The 27,204-nt window shown below is 41.2% G+C and overlaps 1 protein-coding gene across 1 annotated transcript in view; it reads right to left on the bottom strand.

Annotated features, from left to right (window-relative positions):
- Nucleotides 1-25,303, bottom strand: part of mgat5 (alpha-1,6-mannosylglycoprotein 6-beta-N-acetylglucosaminyltransferase) — an 87,397-nt gene extending 62,094 nt beyond the window's left edge. The window contains exons 1-2 of the mRNA XM_085449604.1: nucleotides 25,005-25,303; nucleotides 17,311-17,475 (exon numbers count right to left, since the gene is read on the bottom strand). Of these exons, the coding sequence (XP_085305730.1) occupies nucleotides 17,311-17,475; nucleotides 25,005-25,245 (406 nt within the window). The 5' untranslated portion in view covers nucleotides 25,246-25,303. The remainder of the gene's footprint in view (nucleotides 1-17,310; nucleotides 17,476-25,004) is intronic.
- Nucleotides 25,304-27,204: the final 1,901 nt, after the last annotated feature.

Genomic DNA, 27,204 nt, shown 5'->3' on the forward strand with positions numbered 1-27,204 from the left:
TAACTGGCAATGCAACAATTTCTGCTACTGCTATTCTGCAGAACACGATGGTAACTGTGACGATACAACTTTAAACGGATGCTAAGTGATACAAGAAAGAAAGCAGTAAAGATACAAAAGAGTGTAGGAATTGTTTAGATGTGATGCTCCATGGACAGCAAGCATCATATAATAAGGAAGCAATAACAAACAATGTTTAAATTCAAAAGGCTTTGCTTTGGTTAAATGTCACCTCTTGTGCTTCTCCTTATTTGCTGTCACATACAGTAGTTAACAATCATTAAACCTGCCCAAAATGAGGTGGGTGTGTGAAAAACTCCCTTTTAACAGAAAGAAACATCCAGCAGGACCAGGCTCGGGGAGGGGCAAACATCTGCTACGACCTGCTGGCGGTGTGGCGAGGGAGAAGACACAGGGGCAATGGCAATTTTATTTATACAACACTGAATCCTCCAGCCTACATGTCAAAGCATCCTTGGGCAACATGCTGAACCCTTGAGCTGCCCCGTCTTAAGGTGATTACAAAGACAGGACTGCAGAATGTGTGTGACTTTGTGAGTGAAGCTTGTGGTAACAAGCCAGTAACCAGCTGTTCAAGCCTTTTCTGTACAAAAGGTGGCCAATCAGAAGAAAGATGGCTGAAAGTGAGCTTGTTTCAAGCTGAGTGTCTGCAACAAGGCCCAGGATAACAAACTAGGATTATTATGAACCATGGTCTATGCAAAGGTACCTTTGTAGAGTCCAATGTAAACATCAAACTGGAAAGGAGGGCCCACAAAGGTACTTTAAAGTTATTTTCTGCAAATCGAAGACAACAGCATCTGTTTGACGACTCGAGAGCTTCGTCTTTGTGTCTGTAATTTCAAAGTAGGAACTCATCACATCGTTTCATTTGAAATTGATTAAGACAGACCAGCGAATAAGAAAAATACCTGAAAGTGCTTTGAGGCTGTGCGTTAAAAGAATTTGCCACAACATGAAGTTGTACTCGCTCCTGCTCCAAATAAAACAAGAGATCACAAGGGTTGATTTTTACTTTAACTAAACTGGAAGTTTTGCACAAGTATTTATGCCCATGACATGAGTCATCAGACAATGTGACAAGAATTGCATTAGACCTATTGCGCAGTGTGAAATGAAATAAAATTACACAATCATCCCAGTGCAGAACACTCTCAGCACTTTATGTCTGGATGTCTTTTGAATTTGCAAATGGAGACTGGCCATTACCCTGCGGTCAGGGATGATGGTCATCCGATAGCATCACCTTCGGCTCTGTAGTCTTAACTCCATAAAAACGAAAAACCACACAAGGGCAAGAGCTGCACCAGCTGAAGCTGCAGTGATGCAAACAGTAGAAGAATAAAAACCAGAAGCTGCAGTTGGAGGAGAGAGCTCCTGTGAGATCTCCTCCACACTGATTTGAATGTCCCTGCAGGATTAACGTGCATGGCCCGCACGGCTCCCAGTCTTATAATCATCTTTTCTGATATCGTCATTCAGAGTCGTCATCCGCCCTGACCTTTAGTGCCAGGATATAAATAATGGAAGGCAAATGGATAAAAAGCTCAGAGGTGCATGCCAGGCTGACGTAATGAGTTTAAACTTGATATCAATACTGGAAAATATTTATTAAAATACAGCAAAGAAGTCAAATCTCAAAAAAGTTAACAATCAGCAATCGTATGGTCACAAGAAAATCAAACCTGTTTGTGCAAACACAAAGATGGAAATGAAAAAGACAAAGTAGTACAGAAGTGCAATGTTTGATCTGGACACAAGTGATGGAGGACCATCTGGTAGAACTTTGGCAAGCCTTTTCGGTGTGTGTGTGTGTGTGTGTGTGTGTGTGTGTGTGTGTGTGTGTGTGTGTGTGTGTGTGTGTGTGTGTAAGACAGAGAGGGAGAGCAAGAGACAGATTTTGTGTTATAAAATCTGTCTCTTGCACTGTGCATCCATACCACTTCATGTTGTGGACGCACAGTGTGAGCTCTCAGGTTGCATCAGAGCATGGGGCTGTATAGTGTGAGACCCTGCATCGTGACCTACGAACTTCTAACCCCTGCTATTCAACCGTATAGTTTGAGCAGGAGCTGAATATAGGACTGAGAAAAAAAAAAATCGCAGTGTGTGCCCAGCTTAAGCAGATCTGACCAATAAGACTGTGGCATTTGATAACAAGTGCGCTCATAGGTAAAAACATGTCACAGTAATGAATGTATAAATAGTAAAATAATGCTATTTTACCTCGACACACAGCAAGATGCTAGTGTGGGTCAATTGGCTCATCATTGCTTGATGTCAACTTCAAGTCCCCCCCCTTAGTTATGCTGTATTAAAATAAAGTATAAAGTAATTATAATAAAGATAATAATTATAACCCAGAGCGCTCCCTGACAAATACTGAACTGGTAACGATATACAGTAACTATACTCAGGTAGAAGTGAAATTGAAACTACATATTTTCATGTCAAAATGTTTGTCTTACTTTCACCATAACAGTCATGGAATAAACCTTTTTCATTGACAGATTTCCTTTAGCTTCTTTTCTTGCAATGTTGTGCTGGGAAAAACTATAGAAAGTAAAAACTGACAAGATTACTCTGGCATCCAAACCAGTTTACTATCCTGTCAAATCCTGACTTGAAATAAAAGCCACAGATGAGTCACTTGACTCAAAGTCCCTTCTCCTCAGTACTGTGGTTCATCAATGTCAAACTTTAACTTGGGTAATCTACACACACACAAAAATAACAACACGATCAATGCTGTACAGTAGCAGTAGCTGCAATCATTTGCAGTGGAACAGATTTAACACTCACACAGTTTAGGACAGCACAACACAATCACATACAATAAATATCATTTTCAACATCCATCGATGTTGAAGTTCATCATCAGCCAATGATAGCCTTGATTTACTGCCAGAACAGACACTCAGCCTTCAAGAAGCTTAAAAGAAGAAATACCTGATTGTAGAGCTGGGCGATAGAACGATAACGATATGTATCGCGATATAACTTTTTCTCGATAGAAAAATTTAACTATCGCGATAGACCTCGCCGCTCTTGTCCTCTTAAAAAAGAAAAAAGAAAAAAAAGAGCAGCCAATCCAAATTAAGTAGCGCAGAGCCGAACCAATCACAGCCGCAGCGTCACGTCACGTGACTTGTTACGTACAGCACAAGTGCCAAGCCGCACATGTGTATTTGTTTGGGAAGCAGCCAGCCACCGTACCGCCCGGGTAATGGAGGAAATGAGTGTGCCGACTAGAAAAATCAACCGAGCGTGACCGAAGAGAAAACAGATGATGGTTCCAATGCCGGAGAGATTGTCGAACGGAAGAGCCATAGAAGTTCCGTAGTGTGAAGGTATTTCGGCTATTTCAAGTCTGACAAAAAACAGAGTAGCGTGCACTGTAAATTGTGCCGAAAGCAAGTCTGGAAATCCAATAAACTGGTGCATGCGCTACGTCCACACGTACCCGGGTATTTTTGAAAACGCAGATTTTTCTATCCGTTTGCACCTTTCGTCCACACGTAAGCGGCGTTTTTGGTCACTGAAAACGAAGATTTTTGAAAACTCCGTTTTTGCATTTACGTGTGGACTAGAAAAACGGAGAAAACGCAGCGTCAAAGGTGTGCGCATTTTTTGACGTCACACTGTGCGCCACGTTATTGTTTCGGTGAAATGAATTTCTACAATACTGTTACTGTTAATTCTACTCTCTGCAGTGTTTAAATGCTTACATATACACACAGTTACTGTCCCTCCACACATACGACTCGGTTCTGCTTCTATGCCCCAGCTTTGTTTACTTTTTCCCACCGAGGCTTCTAGACTTCTGATTGGCCAACATTTCTGCACGGTTAGGAATCTAGCGCCACCTGCTGCTTTGGCATGTTCATAGCAGCGTTTCCCTTCATTTCTGCCTTTATGTGTGGACGGGATTATTTTTTAAAATGAAAACGGAAAATCTTCGTTTTCAAAAATACCCGTGTACGTGTGGACGTAGCCTCAGTCTCTGACTGGAAGCGCTAATTCGTCATTCGGCTTTTGTCAGACTAAAGTAACTGTTAAAACTGTTTGAAAAGCTAAGCTATACAAGGAGAGATTGAGAATTTCCTTTTAGTTCTCAGTTTATTTGATATTGACAAAAGTTAGTCAGTTTTGTCTGTTCTTCTGTAAAACAAACTAAGATTTATTTTTAGAATTAATATTTTGTTTCTAAGTGGAATTGACAATTTAGTAGCCTGTTTTGTTTGTTCTATTTTGAAACTTAAACGCTTTAGCGGCTGCCTTTTGTGTAGTTTGCAATATTTGCCTTTATTTATCTGAAAAAGTCTCATGTTCCTTAAGTACATCTACCCTGTTGACTTATGGGAAATAAATATTTAAATCAAAACAAGCTGCTGATTATTTCACATTTTACTTGTGAGCAACGGCACATTTAAATCTTACAAATATAGTTATTTGGCTGATATCGTGATAGATATCGTTATCGCCTGAAATGAAAAAAACATATCGTGATATGAAAAAATCTTATATCGCCCAGCTCTACCTGATTGTGATATGTCAACATTAGTAATGTTGGTAATGATAATACACCACAAAACAACTTCTGATCTTATGAAATGTCATTCTGCTGATAAGATTTGACATTTCTTTCATACACACCCGAAGTGCGGGACAGAAATTGGGTGCTTTCCATAAGAACGTGTCAGAACCCAAAGATAGACGCCCCTAGAGAAAGTTAGTGGGGCTGAGACACCAAAACAGCAGTCAGAGAGATTATCACACAAACAGATTCACTGTTTGGACTCCGTTACCACCCCCGATAAGGAAATGATTACCACGATTCCTACAGAGGTACAACAGCAAACCAGTCGGAATAACAGTTCTTTGTCTTGGGCCGACTAATTACACCAAACACATTATTTCTTACAGTAATCTTGAAGCACAATGCACAAGACTTTTTTTGGCAATTCATGTGAAGTTACTGCTCTGCAGAAAACTGAGGGAAGCTGTGGGAGGCCTGAGAGCCACTCTAGTATCTCACAAAAGATGGACACAATCAAAACCTCTTCTTGTTTCTGAGAACAGCAGGAGCTGAGCAACAAACAGCCAGAGTAAGGTTTGGCCTTCTATAAACGAATAATGGAGGCCGGACCTGTCTGAACTATTAAACATTAGACCCATCGGAATATCAGATTTTGTAATCACCAAATATCAGTCCTGGTTTTAAAGTACTTAAATCTCAAGGCTGGAACAAATGCTAATATTACATCATGTCCTATAGCGATGCGCTTGCCCTTACAATGAAGCTAAATTTCTATTTTTAAAAAAATAACTTTTGTTAAAATATGCAGTCACTATAAACTAATTCCCCTTACTATTTCACATACCAGAGTTACAACTTAATGACATCTTATGAAAGCAAAGCAAAACATGAGGAAAGCAAATAAGAGAAAAATGAAAAATAAGAGAGCTGTAGCTCTCAAACCCATGGGGAGGATCACACTTGTGTGAAAACATCTGGGCTATGTTTGAAATGTATCTTGTTCTTTTCATCGTTCTTCTTTATTTCCTTTGAGTTCCCTGCTCTTTTGTAAATCACAGTCTGCTGACTGTGTGTATTGAATAAGCTAAACAAATGTGACTTGTGATTTGCTATTTGGTGACGGGGCCATCTTGTGCAGCACACAAGATGGATGGGTGGAATGACAGGAACTCGCTCTGTGCAAGTTCCTGTCATTCCATCCACCCAGTCAGTCTGCCAACCAACCCAACAGACCAACCAAGCAAACAGCCAAAGAGGCAGCCTGTCATTCAGCCAGTTGGTCAGCAAGCGCCAACGCCACCAGGCAAATCTTCTCTCCTAGCTGTAATGAAGTGGAAGAAGCAGTTTCCAAAGACGACCTAAATATAGTTCCTTTCATGATCAAACGTAGAAGAGGTGGTGCTGCCTCAAAAGGAGCAATTTCATAGTTATTCACCTCTGCTACGCCAGGGATGTTTAGGTCGGACAAAATGACCTGCTTCACAGAGAACCACGATCATTTTCAGCACAAATCATCTACTGCTGCACATTAAAGCTGGGAAAAGCATGGCCGAAACAACCCCGCCCAGCATGGTGTCAAGGTGCATCAGCAGGGCCTTTACTGACCAGAAAAGAAATAAAGAAATTCTCATGTAGAAATAAGCCTCACAGTTCCTAGCTGTCATGCAGCTTGATGCTGAATCAGATGATGTGAAGCATGATTGACGTCTATAAGCGGCAATTTGAGGTGAAAAGCCAAGCAGCAAACCACACCTCAGTCTAGTGTACACAAAACAGAGGCAGGGAAGAGGAAACCATGCATGGAGCTTAAAACAACAAACTCCTTTAAAGAGTATTCCAAGAACAACCCACAAAGCTGTTTCTAGGAAACAACCTGGCTTATTTCTAACAGAAACAAGCAACCCTGTGAGGGATGGCTATACAAACAGAGAGCTGATGGTAGAACTGCTAGAAACTAAAAAACAAACATACTATCATTTTTACTTTTGCTTTTAAAATAAAAGTGGTATGTTAGATATGTAAATAGTTCATGAGTTAACCAGAAAAAGTCAGTTAAAGCTGTCATCAAGTATTCTGGTCATTCATAACATAATTATGTATAATGTTAATAAAATTTCTTGAACGTGAGCATATTATGTACATTTTCACCTCCTTTCTTTATACAGAGACTCTACTAGAGTTGCTTTGCATGATTCACAGTTCAAAAATATTCCTTATTTCATAGACAGCAGTTTTAACTCCGCCCCCATACAAGACTATACCTCCCAACCAAGCCTGCTTTCTTCTGATTGGCTAAACCTTGCAGGAAATGGTGGGTGTGTCAGGCCAAAAGAAAGGTTACACTTTTGTACCCTTTGTAGTGAAAATGAATCCCAAAAAGGATTTATTCGATCTAGATTTTTTCTCACAATAATAAAAATACAGAGAACCAGAGGAAGAAAACAGATGAGATCACTCCAACTTGCATAAGATACACAAGAGCTCACAGCACTGAGGTCACCATTAGCCAGCTCCCAGCACACAGTGTTGGCCATCTGAGAGCCCTTAAATAGCATCATCTCTGAACAATATGTGATATTACACACAAACACACACAGAGGGTTTTTCTTCCATTCCCTGTCCCAGTGTGTATGTGTGTTTGTCCAAGTCCATGAGGTAATCTGACATTTGACAACTCCAGAACTGGATTGAAGACATCTGGTTTATGTTATATGTGGTTTCTGTTATTCTCTGTATCCATCTCACTCTCAATGATTTCCCTCTCAGGCGTTCCTAACTAAAAACCCTCAGATAACGTGACATGTGCCAAGGCCCTGCTTTAATGGCATAATTTGGTCAGTGGGACTCAAATAAGTCACCAAATTAACTGGAATGCAAAAGAGAAGGGCTGTGCAAGTGCAAGATGGTAAGAATCTAACTCTCAACAATACAATTAGCTAAACAAAGACGCTGGAGCAATGAGCAATTTTAAAGCACATGATGCGTTAACTGTCACTATGGTGACAACTGAGATAAAAGCTTGAAAAATAAAAATGAAAAAAAAAAATTACAGAGGGGAGAAGTGCAGCATATCCTCTGTCGCCGTGTCCTCTGATCCATTTGCTTAGAAACACTAATTTTAGATGCACTTTGCGAGAAGAAGCAGAGGTATCAGCGAGGGTACATCTCAGCAGCAGCTCATCAATTAGACACGAGGAAGGCTGACGAGCACAGTCACCAAAGAGATTCGACAGCTGTGCAGGTAGAGATCAGCGACTGTCATCAGGGAGTGCTACGAACAAGTTCAACTTAGCTCGACTCTCATTGGCTCGCCTGGCTTCACACAAACCTTATCATAAAGCTGATTATCCACCACCTCCTTAGCCTATGAGCCTGTTCAGCCTGTTAACAGTGCTTCTGCTCTTCACTTTTAACTCAGCTGTAAGCTGTCTACTTGGGTTCAAGTGCGGAGTTAAAGTTCAAGTTAACGCTACGGATGCCACCGGCTGACCTTAAGGGTTTCTAGGAATCAGACACGTTAAGACGTGATACAGTTAATGTTCCTTTCTGCTGTTTTCATTTACTTCCCTGTGACTTTTAGATCTGTATTTGAAAGCTCCAGACAGAGCTCACTCAGAAGAGAGGAAACTGTGTGACCTTATATATGAGGAAGTGACATGCGACATAAAACATTAAACCTGTGAAATCGAATCCTCTATCAATGCCACACTGATTCATTCAAAGCTTCCCCTTTAAAAACATTTTAATAGCACCTGTCCCTTTCCATTACAGTTAAATTAATAATTGTCTAATAAGTCAACTCAATTATATCTACCTGTTGGAAAGGTTTTTTTTTTCTATAAATAAGGAACATGCTAACGGTTTTGTCTTACTTCCTTTTCTTGCTATTGCCTCACAGCAAGAGAGCAGATATCAAGATTATTATAATCAACTCAAAACTGTGAGAAAACAATTAGTTAAAAGAAATACAAACTAAAATTAAAGACGTAAACTTTAGGAAAAAATAAACACTGACTGAAACAGTACAAAATAATAATACTAATGTCGTTAGTTTTTTTTTGTTTTTTTTAATATGGTCAAATTTACCAAGACAACAAGCACAAAGATGTGTTGATGCGTATGTTTACGGAGACTACACCAGTGTTCAGTGAATTCTAAATCTAAATGCAATAAAAAACATTAAAAAAATAAAACCTCTGGTACAGGATATACCAAATACACATTCATTCACATTATTAAACAAAATGTTGTATTAATTATTAAAGCAGAAAATGCCAGAAACAGAAAAGTTTAAGCCTAACTTTTGAGTACACTGTAAAATTTGATGCATTTTTTATAAACTGTGCAAACTCACTGCCTCAAAGAAAAATGGACAGAAAATACAATGATAATCAACGCATAGGTAGGACAAGGCAGCTTAATATTATCTTGAGATTGCTTGCTTAAGTAAAAAAGCTAAACAAATGTAGGTAGAGATTTACCTACATTTGTTGTACACAAGCTTTTCTTCACGTGTAACGAGCTCAGTGTTTGCTCAATTTTTCAATGTCTCATACAGGAAATTACGTTTTATTAAAAACTTATTAATAACCCAGAATAACACAGAGAGGTAGGCAATTAACTGCTACATGAGCCCTAGCTATGTTGGCGAAACATTTACACTCTCAGCAACACAAACTTTGGAAACCACAACATTCACACACTAAATACACAACTGAAGTAATAATTACATCACTCCAAAATGTAAAAAATGTAAACATTAGGATTATAGAAGGATTACGGACAGCTTTTGCGTTTACAGTGTTTGTATATATTGTAAAACTTGACCTGCACCCCTTAAATGAAACTCCCAAAAGCTACTGAAAGCCATTTCTTTAGGCCAGGCTGCCACCTGAAGGGACCACAGCAGGGTAACACACACACACCAGAGGGGCTTCCCAATACGAGGCGGCACGTGTTTGGAAGTGGTCAAAACACATGTGTCTCTCTGCCTTTGGTCCACACAAGTGTTCCACTGCAAAGTTCTGGAGGCTAAAAAACCAAATCCAAATTTCCCCACGTAACCCCAACATCCAGCCCACACCAAGTTTCATATTACTCTCCCTTCCTCTGTTGCACAGAACAGAAACTGTCTGTAATCAATCCCTCTTTTGTGCTCGAGCAATCTGATCGGTTCGCTGTTCCCTCCGAAAATAGAGGACGATGCCGATTTTGCACCAAAAGCGACACAAGGACACAGGGCTGCCAGAAAGCTGTGATTAGCTCTCATCATTGCTGAGCTATGACTAATGTTCCACTGCTGATTTCTACCAATTGTGGTTAGAGGGGCAAGGCTGTGAAGACTGGCTTGTGTCTTCAAAGAATTCACTGTTTTGATGACAGATTTTAAACAGACCTGAGAAACTAGACTAAAAATAGCAGCAAGTTTATTGCAGATGTTCCATTTCCTCTGCAAGGCCTGAAACCTTGAATTGTTTCTGACCAAGTGCTGGACACATGCACTCTCTGCGACCGGTGTTACAATGCAAGATACGGCTTTAGAGGAAGGCAGTTGCACGATGCAGGAAAATATGCAGAGAATTTGGTTTCCTCTCGTATGTGGGTGGGTGTCTAAACATGCAACCCGAATATGAACAAGCACGGGCGATAATGCAGTCGTCAGTCTCTGTGTGAAAAAGGACTGAATTGCATCAGCTCTGCGTTCATGTGCGCCTGCTGCCCTGTTCTGTCATCTGGATCCTGAAAAATCTGCAGCTGCAGTGAATGAAAACTGGAGTAAGTGTGTGTGTTTATCCGGCTATTAAAAAATAAAAAAATAAAAAAAAATATATAAAATATGCCTGGGGAAATGGTTGATATTTGGTGGAAGGAGTCAAAGCCGATTATATTCCTATAGGGCCGGAGCAGCGGCTTGAACCAGCAGAGCAGCAAAACTGGCACAGAGGAAGAGGATGTAGGGGGGGAAGAGAGAGGGCAGCATACAAAGAGGGGAAAAGAAAAAAAACATGGAGCATGAAGAGACTGAAGGTAAACAAGAGGGACGAGAATTAGAAATGGTAAAAGCAGAAAAATATGGTATGGCGTTTTGGACCTAACACCGTTAAACTCTCAGTGTTTGTCAGATTTCATAATTAGCAGATTCCCTGCAAACAGTCACTGGGCAGAAAAAAAAGAAAAAGAGGGAAGTCGTAAGATGAGAGACGAAAACAAAGAAGAAAAAGTTGGATGCACGTGTCGCAGCCAATGGCGCATCATCCCCAGATGTTCCTTCCACTCAACCCAGTCAAGACCTCAAGGGTACATACAAGCCTGCCTGCGGCATAAAGGGCTGAAATAGAGAAATAAGAGTGTGGAGGGAAAGGAGCGACACGAGGGGATTTACACTATGTGACCTCACAACAACAAAAAAATATCTGTATCTGTAAAGAGCCTTCAGATGGGTTAGTATGTTGATGTTTGATAACTGTGAACTTTTTTTGGGGGGGGGGGGGCGGGGGACTTAAAAAACTGGCCATCATGACTCCCTTTTATCTAATCTAATAGAGTCAAATGTGTTATCCATGGAGTATCTTATTCATGAGACACAGATTTCAACGCGCTTTAATTTTGCAGCTGTTAACTGCTAATGATCGAATGAACTGATAGAAAGAGCAGATTGGTGAGTTTTGTGTGGCTGCCGTAGCTTCACAACAGCTACAGTGACTCCAGGCATGCTTGCAAAAGTATGGCATGAGTTTGACTATTGTATGGCAAAACTCGAATGTCCATTCATTGAAAATCAGACTTAAGTACACAGTTTGCTGCGATAGATACTATAAGGTAATGAAAGTATGCACACGGGGCAAATACAATCACAGCGGAAGAAGTTTGCTGTGCTTGACGTGCAATCATGTGCAAGTGGGAAAAGTCCTGGAGAGGCTCAGTCCACGTCAAACTAAAACAGGCAGGTACGCACAAGATGTGGAGGAAGTAGAGGAGAGTGAGACTTTCTGCCAAGAATGCCACATCAAAGCTGAACTCTTAACATGCATCGGGTCATCGCCAACACCCTTACTTACTTTACTTTATTGATTTATATAGCACTCTTGACAGGATAAAAACCACAAAGTGTTTCACAATAATATATAACAGATAAACATAAAACAGTACAATCAAACATACAGAACAAATCTAATTAAAAGCTAGTCTAAATAAATGAGTCTTAAAATGATGTTTAAAAGAATAAATACAATCCAGGCAACGTAAAGATGGAGGGAGAGACTCCCACAGCCTGGGGGCCATAGCTCTAAGAGATCTATCACCTCTGGTTTTAACTAACTACCAACAGCCTTTGATTAGATGATCTCAGGCTGCGAGAGGGAGTGTGAGGTCCTAAAAGATCAGAAATATAGAGAGAAGCGTCATGATTCAAAGCTTTAAAAGTCAGTACTAAGATTTTAAAATTAATTCTAAAATGTACTGAAAGCCAGTGTAATGAGCATAAAACTGGTCTACTGTGCTCTCTTTTTCGTGTCTTTGTTAAAAGCCTTGCCGCAGCATTCTGGACTGACTGCAGACGGTCAAGATTCTTTTTGCTTTAAAGAGCCAGAATACTGCCACTTAACTTTGGTACTGGGAGCAAAAAAAAAAAAAAGAAGATAAAATTATCCTCAAAAAATTAATCCTTAAAAATTAAAGTTGAGATTAAAGTTGGTTGGTGAATGACTGAATTAAGAATGGGTGAGACTGAATGGTACGTCAAGACCGATGATGCTAGGTTTTTAAACGCTAAAGTTTAGTCTTCAGCACTTCTGTTATAAGATGTATTGATGTCCACTCTAACCTGTGAGACACTGTAAGACATAAGATACTAACTTGCAAAGCCACCCTTACTGCTTAATGTGCTGCTATACCAAGGCTTTAGAGCAGAGTACTGACAGCCACAACCACAACTAGAAAGTAAATCTGTAAGAAACACTGAAGGGCGAAACTAAAACACTGAGAAATACAACACAGATCCAACAGCTGTAAAAGCAATGGTTCAAATTCTGGTTTCGTTTATGCTGCTATGCAACATTCAAAGATTTTAGGGTGATGAAAGTCAGGAATCGTGGGAGGATTTTAGTGTGTGGGAGTGGATAGCATCTCTCTGCAACTTATTAGCAATGAATTGAATTGCATGTGTATTTTATTAGTTTTCATCTGTACACCGAGAATCCAGGCCTTCAAAAACAAGATGCTATCCAGTCTAATCTAAACCCAAGTAGAAAAATGTATTTATTATTAAACTGATAATAGTGACGTCCTGTTGTGAGGTACATTGGACACACAAGTGGCTTTGGAAAATGAGGAATATCGAGCAGATGACTAAAGAGAAAATAAGGCACAGTGAGAGAGCCACCAGCAACTCCCAGCAGAAGCACTATCCTCGTCTCTTTCCTTTGTTGATACTGAGGATTGGATCTCATCTTTCACTGAGAACATTAAACAGAAAATCAAGCCGATCGATAGCTGAAAGAGACAAAGCGGCAAAGATGCCGCGAGTGGTGAATGCAAGCATCTCTGTTTGGCCGGCGGCGTCTGAGAGACAGCGAGCAGCAAATCAGCCAAACATCACCAGTGGTGTGGCTGAGACGGAAGAGACATTGATAACCTTAAACACTCGCAAAGGGAAGAGAAATACATCGCAGGGGGAATGAAACGGAACAAGTGAGAGTCGTGGGAGAGTTAGATGCTGCAAATCACCACCTGACCGTTCGTTACATCTATCTCTATGCCTGGTGTGTGTGTGTGTGTGTGTGTGTGTGTGTGTGTGTGTGTGTGTGTGTGTGTGTGTGTGTGTGTGTGTGTGAGTGAGAAGAAGGAGATTACATAGACTCCATGCCAGGGGCAGAACTTTGGATGAAACATGGTTAGAGAGGTTGATTAGCTACATTAGCAACAGCGTGGTGAGACATGGCATCACATGCAGTTTGACCAGGCCCCATCTGCTTACTGCTAAGAAGCAATCTAAAGGCCACCATAACAGACATCTGTGCCCGTTGTCTTTGGCTGAAGAAAAATTGTACCATGTTAATGTAATTCCTCAACCTCTAATGAAGCTTGTACAACACACAACGCAAGGCAGCTGCAATCTCAAGACAGAAGGAGCTCTTCACAATGTCTAAACAGTTGGCAGGGAACTACCAGCATTGTATGCAAATCATTCATGGCCTTATGTGGCTAAAGACCTGGTTCATTTTTATTTCAGCAATGTGAGATTTAAAGGCGTGAGGAGTTAAAGACTCCTCACTCCAGTAGTTTTGGTTTGTAGTCTCTCTATGCGCCTCTTTTCTGTTCCCTCTTTCCATTGGAAACGGCGCAGTCCCAGAGCTGCTGCTCAGCTCCATCTTGATAGCAGCCTCCCTGAAAGGCAGGCGTGTTGCACTCACTGTCCAGATTCTTATCTCTGTAATTGCGTTCCAGTCAGGGAGGAGCGCCGGTGGAGCTGGCAACAGCACTGCCCCTGCTCCAAGACAGAGGACATGCTCCAATGGAGGCTCTGGAGTGCTGGGGCCTTTAGTTCAACTATCAAGAGAGACATTGGTGCAGCTTTGTCAGCTTTGACATACATTCAGGCTCCAGATGTCTCTGAAGGGTGCCACTGGTTGTTTTAGGCCAACAGGCCACTGCAAGTTCACTGAGATGAGTCACAGGTCCAGCTACGATTTCTGTGGAACAGGGCAGTTCAAGCCAAGAGTGCTCTGACAATGTTTTATCACGCTTGCCTGCAAAGGCAGGGCTCATTAACCGCCACCTAATGTCACAAAACCCGCTCCATCTAAGAAGTCTAGCCTTCCATAAACCTCTACAAATATTACATCTATTTTTTTTTTTATTCCATTTCCATGTAATTACATGTAAGCTTTTTCTTCACTACAGCTGCAATTAGCTACTGATTAATCTGCTAATTCCTTGGTTTGCAAAAATGTAATTAAGCTGTAATTAATGACAAGGTTTTATGCTCAAATTTAGGACTGGGTCATAATATTACATTTTGTTTGTGTGTTTGTTTTTAATTACATATATTAATGCATAGATATATCTTCATAATGGAGATGGAATGGGACAATATTGTTGATATGGTTATGCTTTGATGTTGTATTACGTCTCCATCTGTACTTCACAGAGCAAGACAGTGCTGCTCTTTCAACAATGGATATAAATTTATATAATAAAGTTTGACAGGACACATTTATGTAATCTTAATCTGGGGCAACAGGTGCAAAGTTTGTTGATTTGCAGAAACTATTGCCACAGACTGTGGCGGCTTTCGCCACAGACTGTGGCGGCTTTCGCCACAGTCTGCTGAGTTTTTTGGGTTTTTTTATTATTTCACAGAAATCTGGCGCTGCTCGATACTTTCACTGTTGATTTGACGAGTACATTCAAATACACCACTAAATAACCAATCAAAGCAGCAGCAGACAGCTCAAATCTTTTATGAGGCGAACTTCCTCATTTTGTCAGTGGAGTCTGGTGGAGCGTAACAGCTCTGCTTCCTCGTCGTAAAGGCCCGTCTGACAGCAGGTGAAGCAGTGAAAATGTTCTAAATATAGAATCCACTGAAACAGATATTGATTCCTTCTGTTTGGTGGCTAAAATTCATTTTGCTGCCAGCCGTGCCCACAGCAGAGTACGGCTTTATTTTCTGTACAGGTGGGGGGTGTAAATACTGCCATCAGCTACAGGTAACACAGTAACTGCAGATCAGAACCTTATGCAACCCCAAACAGACTGCAGTATTGTTACCCCAAGTAAAAAAACAACAACAAAAAAACAATGTTGTTATTTTGAACATGAGAAAGAATATGCACAATGGTTTTAATACGCTTACTGAAAACCGCTCCCGAATGAGAAACAATATGACTCCTGGTCTAAGGAGCTTGGAAAGAAAAGCATCTGGACATCTTTCACATCTCATCCAAGAAGCTTCAGAACTGAAGAAGCTTCTCTGATCAGAGGTGAAACGTCGTCAAGAAACTGAAAGATGTCCAGACGATTCAATGCATAACACTAACTTGACAATCTTGATCGACTGAATATCAACTATCAACTAAATCAACCGATGAGTCAAACATTTCGGCTTCACTAACAATTATAACAGCTTCTTTTAAAACGATCCCTGTCTCTTTTTTTTTAAAGCCCAGAGTACTCTGGCTTTTGAACACATCATTTTGAGTCATTTCACTGTACAAACGTTTCTATTAGTGAAAGAGCAGAGATACAGTCAAAGGCAACCTTCCAAAGATGCTAAAGAAGAGCAGAAAATTGCTTTAGTGCCAGGCAAACAAACCAAGGCAGGTGAAAGGATGTGGCATTAGAATGACTGCAAAGCAGGCTTTGAATATCACAGAAACAGGAAGAGAAAGTGAGGATTTGTTTTTTTTACTGAGCAATTCTGAAAGTCGGACACCGTCTGGAACCGTTACTATATTGATTACTGTTTTTTCATTATCACATTTTCTTTTTTTTAATTTGCATTTGTTTCAAAATGATGCATCCAAGGTTTACCGCGGCTCACCACAGGCCTGTGCAGGGTGGTTACATATATAGTTATAGAATATAGTTAAAGCCAAAAAAAAGAAAAAGAAGATGAAATAACAGTTTTTAAACAAAATAAAAAACAATTAATCTGTTTAGTTACTCAGCCATAAGATTTTTAATGCGACGCTGCCTTTTCTTTTAGATCTGTGGGCAGGTGATCTATGTTCTCTTCCCTGGAGGAAACTTCAACGGCTTCAATTTTCTAATAGAAACTGCCCTGCCCGTATATATGACTAGAACTTAATTTCCTTGGGCAGCTCTGAAAACAATATACATTCATTTCACACACTTTGGTCATGTAATTTACTCGGTGTTGCCTTTCAAATGTTCTACACTGTATCTCTTTGAATTCACTGCTATAAGAGTGAGTGGCCTGTTTATATCCTTGACAGGTATTTTCATCACAAACACTCACACTTTCATTCAACTCTACATAATTTTGTCGTATTCTTACCGTCCTTTGTCATGTGAAATAACAAATTCACAAAGGCCTCATCAGCACTTCCAAAATGATGGCGGCAGCACAGCACAGCAGTTCTCATTAGAATTACACTAATGCCAGTGTTTCTTTGAACATCTCAATCAGTCTAATCCAATTCTGCACATACTGCTTCGCTGTGCAGCTTCACATTCCTACTGTTTAATGCTGCGCAAACAACTGAGAGCAAGTCCCTCAGAGGGGTCTCAGAAAAACCAACACCTCATTCTCTCAGCTGGGCTGAATTCATCATCTGAAAGCTGGCAGGAAAATCAATGAAAGCTAATAAAAGGGTCATGCAGCGTGAACACAGGCCTTATTTGAATCAAGTCCAAGGATGCGGTCTGGACCCATCAAGTGCAGTGGCAATACTGGGAAAGTTTAGCTAGCTGCATGCCGCAGGAAAGATATTGACTAGAGTAGTTTTAAAGAAATTTTCTACAGCCACAATCAGCTTATTCCCATTTCTCAGTACTGTGTATGTATCAAACACTTCTAAAAGGATGAGTGCACAGAGACATTTATAGTCTTTCTAAGTGGCACAGGATCAATGACCACTGGAGCCAGGAAGGTGTCTGATTCTAAGCTTGTACTGATAACATTTACAAATCCAAATACAAAATAAATCCTTTAGACTGCCCCCCACCTTGGCACAGCATGCACACAAACACTCTATTCCAAAGCGAAAGAAGACTGCCGCACATACCTGCCACGTTTACTTTCTCTGAGTTTGGAGCACTGGGCGTAATAGTGCTGGTGCCGTTGCTCAGGTTGGGCCCTGTGCCATTGTAGATGTTCTCCACCTTGGACTCTAGCTTGCCCAGCCTCATCATGATGTTATCCAGCAGGACTGCGAGAGTCTTCTTCAGGTCTGCAAAATGAGAATGTTAAATTTTATTTCTCTCCAGCAAAAAAAAGCGGTGTGTCAGGTCCATGAGTTGGAGTAGAGTGCTTAAGTTGTCAAAGAGCTTAAGTTGTCAAAATCAACCTTTAATCTAAAAAGTGGTGGGAAAGGCATCGATGGGGGATTTCTTCTAAAAGCTGAAAGTGTTGTGTGACTAAAGCAAACATTTTAAGGGAGAGGAATAAAAACCAGGCTAGAAATTTCTGAGAATTTTATAAAACCAAAGTTGGCACGTATCTTGCCCCTGTTTCCAGAAAACCAGTTACTTTAATGGTACAACTGCACACTTGAGGTTTCAGCTGTGTAGTGGCAGGCATACTGGTACTACGGGATAGACGTAGGCAAGTGTATCTTTGATTTTTTTTCACTTGCTCAATCCATAAAATATGATATTTGCTCAGTGCTCTTGTGGAATGAGAAAGAGAAGCTGTAACTTTGGACTGTAGCTAGCAACACTGTGAGATGGTAGTACTTCTTCTGCTCTGGTGCAAGGTGGTTCACGTGTAGCTTCATGGAGCTCAACGAAGCAGAACAAGGACTACTACCGCCAGCTGCCATCTGAGTGTGAGATAGTCACCAAGTGGCACAAGTTGCTCCTAGAAGGATTTTGACTAAAGTCCTAACGCTTTTGTTTTAAATTTGGGGTCTCCAGCTTAAGTATCATGGTCCTGGGTCATTTTGACCCAGCATTCTTTGTTTCCTTGTGTTTCTGTATCATGTTAAGTTCAATGTTTTACGGCTTAATTACCACAAAACGGAAAGGATAGTAGTTTCAAGATTACATTCTCTTTCTTTTGTTCTCCACATACTCCAAACACTGTTTATTCGTTTGCAGCAAAAACCAGCTCAAATATGGTTGGTCAATTATGATATTTCTTTAGAAATCGACACAAACGTGCCATTAAAGCTGCCATCTGTAGTATGAGCAGTGGTATTCAGCCAGGACAAGCAAGGCAAGTAGAGCTTGCCTTTCTGTAAAAGTCCCCACATGGAACTGACTGAGGAAAATTGCTCAGCTATCTCTGACAATAAATAGCTTCAGCTTCAATGACAAGCTCAGGTCCTACAACAACACATTCTTGAGGCTTCAGGGACCAGCTTCCGGCTCATTTAATTATTAATGGGGAGCACCCGAGTCTTTGCAAATGACTTCCTGTTCCTCCAGTTTTGTGAGGGTCTTTGCATTTCCACGTAAATCTTTTCTAAATTTACTTTCATAAAACACAACCATGGCAAAATGCAGAACATGTAGGAACGTTCCTGACCAGTAGCCAGATAGATGAGGCCATATTTAGATTATATTTGCACAGTCACAATGCTTAAATACTGTATTTTTGGACCCATTTATCAAGGTACTTGTCTTGATACTTTAACCTGTAACAAATGCACTGGCATTTACAGAGAAATGTTAAAGCTGCTGGAAATGCTACTCAGAGCACAGAGTATCCCCTACCATTGGAAAGCAAGGGTACATAGGTAACAGACGCAAGTCTGCTTCTATGAATACATCCACTCAAAAAGGTTATGCTAATGACTACCAATGGAGCCAAAGGCCATTACACAGCTATGCAAACAATGATAGCATTGAAGCTACAGCCAACAGTTGTTATTTATATTAGCCAGCAAAGCTAAGAGAGGTTACATAAAGATAACTTAAATGCAGCAACATCAGGAACACAAATGAATATTAGCGACAGTTTAAATGTCATGTTATGTAGTTAACAGAGAGAAAACGCCTACGCTTGCTAATTTTCATTGAGAGAAAAGGTCTGAGATACTCTTAAAAGCCATAGCCAGTTATATTATTTGTATATTGGCTTAAATATCTACTGAACTAATCCAAAATGACTCAGGGTTGCTTTACTCAGAAGATGGTAATTGCTGCTTGTCTGTCACATGTAAACACCACTTTTTCCCGCGCCATGATGCATTTAACACGCCATTTTTCATCACGTCAGACAGATTGGCAATAGGACAACGAGGCCTGGCACAGCACCACCAGTATGTTTCGTGTGAAGGGAAAGGCCAGAGCATTTGTCTGATTTGGACGAGCCGAGGTATGCTGGGAGGAGCAGATGTACAGAGAGCAGCTCGGTGACACCAGGAAGAATCCAAACGGAAAGCTTTGCCATGCCAAGCTATTGGGCCGAACATAATATATTCACCCCAGAAACAGAGCCCTGACTTCAGGCCGAATAACACAGAGATTCATTAGACTTGTTTCAAATTTCATTTGGTACGTCTTTCCAATAGGAGAGCAAAAGATAGAAACTTCTAGCTTATGTGACAGATGTATGAAGTTATAGTGTGCATATGTTAAATGTTCCTCACAACAAGAGTCCAAACACTGTCCATGGTCACTCCAGTTAAACCAGACTTACCTGAGCAAGCCAGTAGGGTAATTTACCAATTGTGTTTATTACCATTAAGCATGAGTACTGGAACCAGTATTAAATAGGCACACACAGACACCTAGACAAAAAGGTACAGCTATTGATATTTATGCAATGTTAATATATGCGATACCAACATAGCTGACATTTTAAAATTCCTAAGTGTCACTGGTAATGACACTTAGGGTCAAGGGATTATTCTTGATGTTGCCATGTTTCTCTGTGCTCTACTGTCATGGCTGACAGAGCAAAATGTTCAAAGGTTTGTGCTCACTTTACTGTATTTAATGAAAAATGGAGCTCAGTGTGATATTCCGCATGTAAAAGGTTAGAGGCTCTGTAAAAACCCTGAGACATATACAAATCTGACTTTAAACTAAATTTGAATCAGTGCAGTGTAGTTGGCTGCTTTAGGTCTGATGCTGATGAGATTTGCCAAACTGTTAAAGCAACTGTTTCAACCTCGAGTCAAGATGAGACTGTTTTGATGAAGTTAGGATACAGTTAACATTCCTTTTTTAAAGCGTATTCAAATGATCTTATCCTTTGTTTTTTGGTTTTGTTTTGGGGTTTTTTTCAGAAAACCAACAGCCCCAGCTTACACAAAGCCGGTGGACTATGTAATCAGACTCTATGCATAAAAATTGCCACTTTCCATATATCATTAGATTTGGAAGAGGCAGTAGCTATACCCTCTCTGTTGAGCAACAACACCTGCAGGTAAGAACCATAACAAATTCAGTTTGTTTGGGTTTTTTGGACATTTTCTGGAATGCACTAAAGGTTACGACATCCGATTTCTGAGGAATCTCGATCACAGCACTAGCGAGTTGGATCATAGCATGAGCTGAGAAAGTTAAATTGCAATACTTTGAGAACTTTAGGGGGATTATCCCAGCCCTTGACCCTGGAGGAACATTAATAAACACCAGCACATCTGCTTAGTAGGAAATGAAAAACATCAGTGACTATAACCACCATCATGTCTTTATTTTATAGTAAAATGTGGAGAGTAGCATCGATAGGAGTATTTATCAAGTGAGGAAGTAATATCTGTCACTATAATTACTATAGTTAAACGTGAGGCTTCACTATAATTAAATGTGAGATTGTGATTCAAAAACCTTCATCAGGCTGTGTGTTGCTGTGAATAATGCTTTGACCTGTCGTTGTGTGCATTAAATGTGCTGCCAGGTAAGCTGGATGAGTAATGGCACACCTAGGGAAACATTTCTGCCGGCCTCCATCCTTCTTATTACTGATGCACTTGCAAAAACAAACCCTGCAGCAATAAACATAGTGAAATTCATTCTGTTATAAACAATAGTGTCAAACTAGGCAATGATGTGGTTACACAATCACCTGGGACATTTCATTAAGCTCGTGAGCATTAAAAAGAAGTGAAGTGATGACCTGGAGGACTGAGAACCTTCACAGACATATTAAAAAGAAGTGATTACACAGAAACATAAGCCCAAAGCATTTATCAGCAACCCCTGTTCTTTCCTATCATCCACAACCAAAAGCTCAATCCAGCCAGGCAGTGGGCTCCATCTGACTGACCGTAGCAAAGAGCAGGGAAGCACATGGTGACCTACCATCCTGGAGAGGACGAAGAAAAGCAACATACCGAGGCTGCCGGGCCAAGCACAGAGCACAAGAGCTTTATATGTTTCCCAACCATGAAAGAAATCCACAATAGCTTGATAGCTACGTGGTAACAGCAGATCGTTCCAACCAGTTCCATGGATCAGTTTTGGAAAGGCGGAAGAGTAAAGCTCATATCCAATCATATTCATTTCTAACAGCCTTTTTATTCAGGTTTAAAACTGACGCTGGCTGGTCAAGTGAGATGACATGACTGAAAAACTCTGCTTTCCCTGTCAGCTGCTCAATCCCTCATAACGTTATGTTCACTTGATGGGAAGCTTTCATTGCACTTGCAGTGACCTAACATTTTCTACTAGCATGATCATAAATGGTAAATAAAATGGTAAATGGCCTGTATTTGTATAGCGCTTTACTTAGTCCCTAAGGACCCCAAAGCGCTTTACACGTTCAGTCATCCACACATTCACACACTGGTGATGGCAAGCTGCATTGTAGCCACAGCTGCCCTGGGGCGCACTGACAGAGGCGAGGCTGCCGAACACTGGCGCCACCGGGCCCTCTGACCACCACCAGCAGGCAACGGGTGAAGTGTCTTGCCCAAGGACACAACGACCGAGACTGTCCAAGCTGTTGAATTGAAACATTGAATGAGTTGAAAGAAAACAGCAGCGCTACTGACAGTTCAGCCTATCCTTAACAACTCACTTGAGTATCAGTGTCATAAATCAGAAGTGAGCTTGTCTAACTTTTCAACTTGTATCAGACTCCTTTCATTAAGTTTTAAAGCTTCTTCCATAGTAAATAAAGCTGGACGATTCTCACTTGGCATTGACACCTGAGGTAAACGGTGGACTGACTCTGGGGCAGATCCAGGCCAAACAGCAGCAGAAACACGCCAGCTGGCGCTATGGAGTGTGACATGTTTATAATGTTTTGATCTCTCTTGGATAACTAAAACATGTTTGTCCTGTAGCAGCCACTGTAGCTAGGGTTATGCACTTGAAGTGTGAGATGTAAGATAACCGAAGCCAGTTGACTGCAATCTACTGAAATATAATTGAAACATTTTACACACTGAAAACTAAAACAGAAGACTTAATAAAGCAGGAACACAATGTCCACTTTAAAGTTGCTTGAAGAAATGAGCTTGAAAGAAATTATAGTTAGGAAGCAAAACAGGGAATTCAATATACTTGTACTAAAGGGATTTCTACCAATCAGAACCATATATTTCAAATGTAATTCACAAATCCACTTTCTCATTCACTTATTCAATTTAAGGTTACAGGGTGCCGAGTCTAACACAGCTTTCATACAGTGAAACGTATTTTACATCCTAAACAAGCTGCCAGTTCAATGCAAGGCCAATCCAGAGACACAGACAATCATTCATGCTTACAGTCACACCTATGGCCAATTTAGAATCACCAATTAATCTAACAAGCATGTTTTTGGACTGTGGGATGAACCTGGAGTACCCACAGAGAACCCATGCAGTCACACGAAGAACATCTCCACACAAAAGGCCCCAGCCGGCTGATGATGTGAACCCAGGACTTTCTTGCTATGTGGGAAATCAGCTACGAGTGGTTCTAAGTACTCCCCCACTAATTCAATCTTCCTAAAAATACACTTTTACCTGTTGATGAATTCAGTTCATATAGTAGCACAGGATTTTTAAAAATCTAAATATAACCCTGAAGATGTTTTTAAACACCCGCAGAGAGAAAGAAATACCTGAAATCTTTCAGCGACTGGCTGTGTACAAAAAGGCTTGGACTCACTGATTAGATGCTTCTCAACATGTGGGTTTCTTAAAATTATCCTGACCATTAAAAGCAACTAAGTGGCCCAAATCAGCTTTCAGGAGTTACAGTATTAAAACCACATGCATTAAGATGGCATGGGTCATTTATGGGTGGTAAAGGAGGAAACGCTGTTTCCCAGTAAACTCATTACGAATTGTATCAAGCCAAACACAGGAAGCACAGAGGATCCCAGTGCTCGGCTATCTAATCAAGGACTTGAAATGGACTGTGATGGGATATTGGATGCCGGTCAGCAGACTGCTACAGCAGTGTGAAAATCAATCGATCATATAAGGGAACAAAACAAACTGGACAGGAATCTGTTCCCTGGAACGACAGGCTGATGTATTACAAATAAATCTATGGATGGGGCTCAGACCACTTTACCCCAAACAAATCACAGAGTTTACAGGAGGATAGGTCCCATGCAAATGTACTTCAAGTCTGGGCAATGAAAGCAGCACAAACAAGCAATAATAATGACTTAATATAATAATGCAGATGTTGAAGTTTATTTCCTCCAAGCAGCTCAGATGACACTGCTGAGTTAAATGTTTTAAGCAGAGCCTGATTACTGGCAGTAATTTGGAAAGGAAGACGTTTTGCGTAGGGACCTGAATTTTTTCCACATTCTGCATGCACTTGAAATACATGAAATAAACAAAAGCAGTTTAATGCGTGTCAGAAAAGGGGGGGAAGCAGAAATTTGACACCCTATGCTACCAGCGCACTTGTTTCTCTTCTCTTCTCGCTCTGGCTCCTTCTTCACATTCCTAATCTCCAGGAGCTCTACTGTATCCTGTTGTTTCTCTGGGCATTAGAGAACAATCAATTCCAATCTCAGGTTTCTAATGAAGCCTCCCATTGAGCCATACAGGTCTATTAATGGCATGAATAACTTATTGATGGCTCTTCTGGACCTGTGCTATTACAGTATTATGCTCCAATGCAGCCGTATTGACGTTAAAGCTCCCGAACATTTTTTTTTAAAAATAGAGCCGATGCTGCACCTGTTCAGGAGGCAGACAAGTGGAACTATTCCATCCAATTTAAAGAAGATGTGGAAACAGAGGCCAACAGCCTAAAATAACTGTCTTGAATTTTGCTATGCTTCACACTTAAACATGTACATGTATCTGGCCTTTTACACTTAAAGTGACACATTTACAGCACTAAAATAACCAACCATACCCAACCTTAAACCTGGAGAGCGATATCAGTAAGATGGAGATGGGGGGCACTATCAAGAGAATCAGGTCAAATGATTTTCTTCAGCTCTTACATACCACGCACCAGGAAACGATCTGTTTCATATGCATTTGCACTTCTGCAAATACTCCGTGGTCTAAGCAAGGAAGCTGCTTTAATAAGGGTGTGTATAATGCCAAGTACAGGCCCACCACTTGTGAGCACTAAGTGCCCCAGACTACTTGCAAATCACAGCAGTCTCACAGAGATTCATACTCCAGAGGTCAAACACTGATTGATGACATGCACTGTCAGGTATGTCCCAGAAATGTTCAGCTCTGGAAGCATGTGTCAAACTATTTTGTGACTGATTGAGACATGGCATCCTGGCCTTGCTGAAGAGCACATTTGGCGACAAAGATTCTGTAGTAAAGGTAGAAAGATTGCTCTTGTTTGCTAAAATCAGAGCAGCCATGTCAGCGAGTCGACTACTCACCGTAAGCCGTCATGGTTCCAACATACGGACCATCCATGACACTTTGGTTCTCCTCAGCCAGTGCTTTGATGTAGCGCTTGCTAAGGTCGAGGATCTGCTGACGCAGCACGGCACTGTTCTCGTGGCTGGCTCGCTGCTGGATGGTGAAATGCAGCAGCATCATGCCCCAGATGAAGCCGAAGCTGACCAGGAAGAAGCCCAGCTTCTGAGAGGACAGTTTCCACAGGAAAGGTGTAGCCATGCTGACAGGACAGAGACTTGGAAGAGCTGGACTGACTTTGACTGGACAGGGGGAAAGATAAAGAGTTGGGCAAGAGGAATCAGGAGGGCAGGCGAGGCATATCTGTGTCAGTTGGAGCGACTCCGGCAGTTTTTGGAGGGTGGCATGCAGCTCGTCACCGTCATGATTTCCTTCTTTGATCCATCCTCACCGCTCAGTAACATCTCAGGGGGCAGAGTCCAACCTGCTGCAGAAAACACAGAGAGGAAGGAGAGATCAGGAGTTAGGTAGTTGCTTTGCTAAACTCAGATAACAAGGGAGTTGCCTTCCCTACCCCAATCCCACATGACCATGATTAATTTAAAACACTGATAACCAAGAGAGGTTTGGCAGTTTGAGATATAACTTACAGTAAACTGAGGTGGGGTCCTATTACAAGCATGCACAACATACACACACTCAGCCACATGCCCATATGTAACTAGCATGGAAATACTTCACTGTAAGTGAAGATGCAAAGTTTACCAAAGTAAACAACAAAACTACTTCAATCACCCTCACCCAGATAAACATGAAGATTTTAAAAAAGCCAACAAAGGCAAAGTAGCTAAAGTGTTAGCTAAACCTATCCCGAGCTCAGAGCCAGCAGCCTCAGTATGAGCCTCGGTATTAGCAGCGAAAAGATTAAAGCAGATAATGAGCAAAACTGTGGAGATGAAAACGAGAAAATGGCCAATGTCCTGTTATTTGTTAAAGTTAAAAACTTAGTGAAAAATGATGCAACAACACAACATTTGTTTTTTTGTGCACCGCAACTCCTATTCAGTTAAATATTTGTAGTTGATTCAAGTAACAGACCACTTCAGTTGTTTCAGTAACGTCCTGGAGTTTTGAGGTAACTATGAAGTTTAAGGCATGCAATTTAGTTGAACAAATTCTTGAAAATGAGTAACTGGGTGGAGGTGCTTAATGTTAGTGAAGCGTACTTCTCCTCCACTATTAGTTTGAGAAGATCAACCTGTTTCTAACTGCAGCAGGCCACACACAACGGAGCCGGAGCACACCCAGCTGAAGGCTGCTGTGCTCAGTGTGTGGAGGCTCATTTAACGTGGCATGGTAACACACCAAATTCGACTAGTAAAAAAAAACAAAACAACAGAAAAAAAAGGAAAAAAGAAGACAAAGAAATGACTTTAATGCTTCTGCGACTCTTGAAACAGAAGCAGTCTTGTTTAATCCAGATAGTATCATGTGTGACTGATGTTGCTGTGTGAATGTTTAAGCAAAAGGGTGTATACTGTCCCTGAAATAAAAACATTTGAATAGCTTACAATTTATCTTCCTCACTGACAGGTGATGTCCCTCCAGGACATTTACAGCACCCGTCTCACTAAAAAAGCCCTTTGCATAGCGGCTGATCCCACGCACCCAATGCAAAGCTTCTTCAAGCTGCTGCCGTCAGGGAGGAGACTGCGGAGTCTCCAGGCCAGGACCAGCAGACTGAAGGACAGCTTCATCCATCAGGCTGTCAGGAAGCTAAACTCCCTCCCGATTCTGCCCCCCTCTCCCCTCTCCCCCGATCGTGGCTCAAGAGTTAGGCGTTCACCTTGTAATCGGAAGGTTGCCGGTTCGAGCCCCGGCTTGGACAGTCTCGGTCGTTGTGTCCTTGGGCAAGACACTTCACCCGTTGCCTACTGGTGGTGGTCAGAGGGCCCGGTGGCGCCAGTGTCCGGCAGCCTCGCCTCTGTCAGTGCACCCCAGGGTGGCTGTGGCTACAATGTAGCTGCCATCACCAGTGTGTGAATGTGTGTGTGAATGGGTGGATGACTGGATATGTAAAGCACTTTGGGGTCCTTAGGGACTAGTAAAGCGCTATATAAATACAGGCCATTTACCAGGCCATTCTCCACCACGGTCTCACTGAACTCTGTCACACACACACACACACTCACTCTCTGACGCACTCACTGGCCTGCTCCA

Source organism: Copadichromis virginalis, linkage group LG23 (assembly GCF_057382275.1).
Source record: "Copadichromis virginalis isolate Kocher_CV1m ecotype Utaka linkage group LG23, C_Virginalis_male_GT1.1, whole genome shotgun sequence".
NCBI lineage: Eukaryota > Metazoa > Chordata > Actinopteri > Cichliformes > Cichlidae > Copadichromis > Copadichromis virginalis.